Source organism: Mustelus asterias, chromosome 1 (assembly GCF_964213995.1).
Source record: "Mustelus asterias chromosome 1, sMusAst1.hap1.1, whole genome shotgun sequence".
Classification (NCBI taxonomy): domain Eukaryota; kingdom Metazoa; phylum Chordata; class Chondrichthyes; order Carcharhiniformes; family Triakidae; genus Mustelus; species Mustelus asterias.
Window position 1 is genome coordinate 134,616,679 of NC_135801.1, and position 6,000 is coordinate 134,622,678.

General features: G+C 43.2%; 1 protein-coding gene across 1 annotated transcript in view; it reads right to left on the reverse strand.

Moving 5' to 3' along the window:
• The window catches only part of itga2.2 (integrin, alpha 2 (CD49B, alpha 2 subunit of VLA-2 receptor), tandem duplicate 2), a 154,095-nt gene extending 148,852 nt beyond the window's left edge, over nucleotides 1–5,243 (reverse strand). The window contains exon 1 of the mRNA XM_078219451.1: nucleotides 5,077–5,243. Within this exon, the coding sequence (XP_078075577.1) occupies nucleotides 5,077–5,125 (49 nt within the window). The 5' untranslated portion in view covers nucleotides 5,126–5,243. The remainder of the gene's footprint in view (nucleotides 1–5,076) is intronic.
• Between the last annotated feature and the right edge of the window lie 757 nt (nucleotides 5,244–6,000).

The window sequence follows — 6,000 nt, forward strand, 5'->3', positions numbered from 1 at the left end:
TGAGGCATGACCTCCCTCTCACAAAATCATGCTGACTATTGTTAATGAGTTTATTCCTTTCTAAATGCGCATACATCCTATCTCTAAGAATCCTCTCCAACAACTTCCCTACCACGAATGTCAAGCTCACCGGCCTATAATTTCCCGGGTTATCCTTCCTACCCTTCTTAAATAACGGGACCACATTAGCTATCCTCCAATCCTCTGGGACCTCACCCGTGTCCAGTGACGAGACAAAGATTTGCATCAGAGGCCCAGCGATTTCATCTCTCGCCTCCCTGAGCAGCCTTGGATAGATTCCATCAGGCCCTGGGGATTTGTCAGTCTTTATATTCCCTAAAAAACCTAACACTTCCTCCCTTGTAATGGTAAATGTGTGGAATTACAGAGATAGGGTGGGAAGAGGGCCTGGGTAAGATGTTCTTTCAGAAATTCAGTGCAGGTTCGATGGCCGGAATTTTACCGTTCCACTCACCCCGAGAATCGGAGTAGGTGAGGGGCGGAGTATGGAAAGGTCCGTTAACCTCGGGTGGGATTTTACGCTTTTGCGATGAGGGCAGCTATAAAATCCCTCCCAATGTGTTTGAATGGCCTTTTCTGCACTGAAGAGATTCTATGATTCTATGACACCGGGCCATGGAAGGAGATAATAGAACAGGAAAAGGAAGTGAAGAGTGGTTTATGGAGGGAATTCCACAGCATAGGTCACAGGTAATTGAAAGCATGTCTGCCAATGTGGCACAATTAAAATTCTGTATGTACAAAAGGCCAGAATTGGAGGAACGCAAAGAACTTGGAGAATTGTAGGACTGAAGGAGGAAGGCTATATTTTGGAGATAAAGGTAGGCAGGCTTCGTGATGGAACAGACATAAGGTCAGTAAGTCATCTTGGGGTCAGCTAGGATGCCAAGCTTGCAAACAGCCTAGTTTGGCGTTAGACATTGGTCAGGGAGAGGGATGAATTGGATGCCTCGGGAACTCAGCTTGTGACAGGGAGCAAACACAATGGCTTCTGTCTTCCCAATAATTACAAGAGTAAGTACACTTCAAAAACACTTAATTGGTTGGATAATGCTATGGGATGTTTTGTGGTTGTGAAAGTCATTGTCTAAATGCAATTCCTTTCTGTCAGTCTATTTAAATCTAGATGCATTTTCTCCCAATGTTTCTTTAAATTTGAATCATTCTACTTATCCTTTTATGACTCTTTTTCCTTTAGCTCTGACAGATGAGAGAGAAAATCAAGGGTTTCATTGTGATGACCAGGTCACTGCTCTTATGTACTTGAACAGTAAAGATATGATACAACAAAAGTGTGATGAGAGATCTTGGATTTTCCCTCGAGACATTGTGCCTCCGTCAGACATTCCATTGAGCAATCCAGCCAACAATTAGCTGGAATCCTTCTACACGGTCGGGCGTATTCCATTGAGAGTCAGCAATGGGTGGGATGAAGTCATTGAACATTACCCTGCAAACACAATTACTAAATACTAATGATTAGTCCACAGGAGGAAAAAAATACAGCCTTCAAGCTCCAAATGATTTGGATTGTTGCAATGAATTAAGTGTAAAGAAAGCAGTGCTCAAATTTGTTTTACGATACCACTGCATGGGCACTCTGTTCTCGATCAATCATTGATGACTACAGGAAAGAAAGCCTTTTTTTTGAGGTGGAACAGCAAACAATAAACCTTCTTTGTTTGATTCTCTTTTCTAATGTCACTTTCTTTCGACTATTCCTGTAAGACAGTGAGTCTGTAATCATCCACATTCAAGATGGTAACCCAAGGGTGACAAAGGAAACTTTATCCTGACAGACAGGGGACATTGATAAATGACTATTGTGCATTTACAAAAGTTTATATGCTTGCTGGTATGAATGGGGAGGCTCAGAAATGACAGCACAAAAAATTCTTTGTTTCCATGAACAGTGCAATAAGCATTAAAAACTTAAAAACTCACACACCAATCCTGAATACACGCTGCTTATCTTTCAAAGCATACACTTGTAAAGTTCCGGCAGCATTATTCCTCGCAGACAAAATGAACTATCATTTGGTTTTGTACCAGAAAGTTTGCGATGAAGCGTTTTACACAGAAGCAGGGCACTGCAGGAAGTAAATGTCAATCCGCTGCAGGTTTGCATCCTAGTTCAGGATTCTCTTAAGATTAACTTGCAGGTTGAGTTGGTAGTTAGGAAGGCAAATGCAATGTTAGCATTCACTTTGAGAGGACTAGAATACAAAAGCAGGGATGTACTGCTGAGGTTTTCTAAGGATCTGGTCAGACCACATTTGGAATATTGTGAGCAATTTTCGTCCCTGTATCTAAGGAAGGTTGTGCTGGCCTTGGAGGGGGTCCAGAGGAGGTTCACAAGAATGATCCTGGAATGAAAGGCTTGATGTATGAGGAGCGTTTGAGGGCTCTGGCTCTGTACTCAATGGAGTTTAGAAATATGAGGGGGGATCTCATTGAAACTTACAGAATACTGAAAGACCTGGATAGAGTGGACATGGAGAAGATGTTTCCATTAGTAGGAGAGACTAGGATCCGAGGGCACAGCCATAGATTAATGGGATGACCCTTTAGAACCGAGATGAGGAGAAATTTCTTCAGCCAGAGGATGGTGAATCAAGAGCAATCATTGCCACGGAAGGCTGTGGAGGCCAAGTCATTGAGTGTATTGAAAACAGAGATAGATAAGTTCATGATTGATAAGGCGATCAAAGGTTACAAAGAAAAGGCAGAAGATTGGGGTTGAGAAACATATCAGACATGATCAAATGGCGGAGCAGACTCAATGGGCTGAATGGCCTAATTCTGCTGCTATACCTATGGTGTTACGGTCTATGTGAGGCCACAGAGATAGGATAGTGGTGAGGCTGGTGAGGAGTGGAAGAAATTGAGGTCATATGAAAGGGCATGTTTCCCTGAAAAACACATGAACACATGAGGGGAATATTTGATTTCATCTTTATCCAGTTGTGCAAATTTTAGTTTCTGGCACTTGAGCTGCCCTGCAATAAAACTGTACCCATATTGGGATTGAGTTCCTCTTTGGTGTCCAGGAAATCCAATTGGTGTGTACAAGTCAGGGTCCTAAAGCCAGGACTCCTGTTCGGGATTGTATACAGCTGGGTGGAATTTGTGATCTGCAAGCTCTGCCCAGCTGTGCCAGGTGTTGAGCAGCTTCTCCGGCAGAGTGACAGCTGGAGGCCACTCAAGAAAGGGCCAACAAACCCTTTTACAAATTATATTTGAGTGGAACCATGCTCGAAGTGTTCTTGCTGACTCCATGAAAGTACAGGGAAATACTGCTGGTCCAGGTTTGCTCCCCTCCACCATTCCCCTCTCCTAGAAGATTGGTCTGGCTCAGACTCAGAACTGGCCAGAATCTGTTAGGCCTCTATCTGCAATTAGATAGCGAGCAGCTCGGTAACCTCATCAGTGTCACATTTAGAGGTAGCTACTGCTGAGGTTGCAGGATGAAGGGGAAGGTGCCGCCATGTTGAAGCACGCTCAAAGGGTGGGTAAGAAATATTTTCAGTATGTAGGGGCCAGCTGGCAGGCAGGCCCTGGTAATCGGAGGGGGTGAACCGTGGTGTTGGAGTTGCTGGGGGGGCCCCCTCCTTGGGACATGGAGCCTCCAGAAAGGAAGTTCCTCCGCTGTGGGGAGCTACTGGGTGGCTTTGTTGTATTCACTGATCTCCCCACAAGACATGGGACCATTCAACTGCCAATAAAAAGTCAACCAGGTTATAAAATAGTAGTTAATTGGTCAATTAATTGGGCTAATCTGCCATTTGCCTCCAGTTGGCGGGTGCCTGAACAACAGCCATTCTGCTTTTGGGAATATCCGGTACCAGCAGAAAGAAGTCGGGCCTCCCCCCCCAACACCTTCTGTCACCCTTCCAGTTTCCAGCCCATCTCCAGGGGGCTGGTAAAGTCCTGGCCATGCTCTCTGAGTTATTAGTCCAGCCATATGGATTATTACAGATTCATGTATCATAATCACTGCACAACAGTACAGTTTCAAACTCAAAGTATAACTGTGCCAAGCATCTTATCGTTAAAAAATATATTCATGTTGCCTGAAGGCAAACATTCGTTGAAACTTCTAGTATCACGCCTATTTGAAACATGAACAAACATGACTTTGAGCTACAAACCAGTGCCTTTGTCATACCCTGTGTGCCTCCTATTAATTCAGGTTGGGTTAACAAATGCAAAAGGATTGTTCGTTGGTAAACTTGCAGGATTAGGTTGCAGTGCAGGACTCTACAATGGTGCACATTCAGTGTAGGGTAATTTTAATAAAAGAGTATTTCAAAATGATTATCTATGTTCAAAGCTTGCGGATAATTGTGCGCTGAGAAACAATTCTACAAAAAGCAACAGGGTAGTTGTTTTTTTCGCTTCCACGTGCTGCACTTATCATTGGTGGACCTTGAAAGAAATCAGCAAAGGAGTCAAAATAAAACATGTATCTATTTTGGAGCTCTGAACTATCAGTTCATTCTGCTGGAATTTACAAGATAGTTCACGTTACCAAAAACAAAAGATATTAGCATTTCAGAACACTTCATTCTCCGGTCTACAGACCTTGTATTTTAGCCATACCTACTTATAGACTATCAGCCTGGAGCAGCAGAACCTTACCTTCCACAGGATTAAAGGTAGGTTAAACAGTCTAAATTGTAGTCACTTACTTTTAATAAGTTTAGTCACTTTTACCAGTGCAGCACTGGAGCTATAAGCAATCACTGAAGTTGACTCACAAGTAATAGTATTGCACAGACAGACACAATGTTCTCAACAAACAGTGTGATAATGAAGAACACCTTCTGCATAAAAGTGAGAAAAAATAATGCCTGGCAGAAGTTTGAACTGAGACAAAGTGAACACATTAACAGGAAAAGATTTTAACAATCGCAATTATTACTTTTCATGCAGAATATACGCAAATGCTTTCGTTAAAACAGTGAAGCAAGTCTCAAAATACTTTCTCAGTCATTTGCACAATTCAAACCTTTGAGAAAAGTCATCACAGACAAAGGCTCATGATGTTCCTACCTTGGACAAGGAGTAAAAAAGAAATAAGCCCTTGTCTGCTGGAACCCATAGCTGGATGTGAGTTCACTCAAATTCAAATAGCTTCTCTGGCTCCAGCACAAGTTTCTGAATGATCACTTGCACTCTCTCTAATTGCAGTTCCCAGCTACTCTCCCACTCTGTCTGTCTGTGTCAAATAGCTCTGTTCTGATTAAGTCAGTACTTATTATCAGACTGTGACGCTATTTCCTCTGTTAGAGCCACACCTTCAAAAAGTAAAGTTTGTTAAACTTCTATTGACTCCTGCAAACATAGGCAATGTTTCCATTTATTAAGCCAGAGAAGTAAACATTACTCCTCCACTAGGAATTACCAGCTCTCTCGCTGGTAGTGTCCTTTGAAGAAAAGTATAACTTTATGCAAACCACAGCTTGGTTAATAGTTCCTTTTGGGTCTTGCCTTCAGTTCCCTCAGTTGACAAACACTACTCCCCACCTCCCCAGAGCAATTTTGTGATTGTTATATTTGAACTCTTCCTCTTTCCCATCTTCATTTACCAATCTATCCGCTTCTTTTAGTGCCACTTTTAATTGTGCCGTTTCTCTCTATCACTGCAACTTTCTGCTGGAGTGAGTAATTTTTTTTAGCAGCAGCTTATCTGTCTTTTAAGTCCAAAGGTGAAGGTTTTAATCCTATTCCAGACAGCTATACTGGGAAGAAACCAGAACTTCAGCTATGAATTCAATGTTCCAGTATCCAGATGACCACTCCACCACCTCCTCAAACCCCCCCACCACCTCCTCAAACCCCCCACCACCACTCCTCAAACCCCCCCTCCACCTCCTCAAACCCCCCTCCCCTCCTCAAACCCCCCCCTCCACCTCCTCAAACCCCCCCCTCCACCTCCTCAAACCCCCCCCTCCACCTCCTCAAACCCCCCCTCCA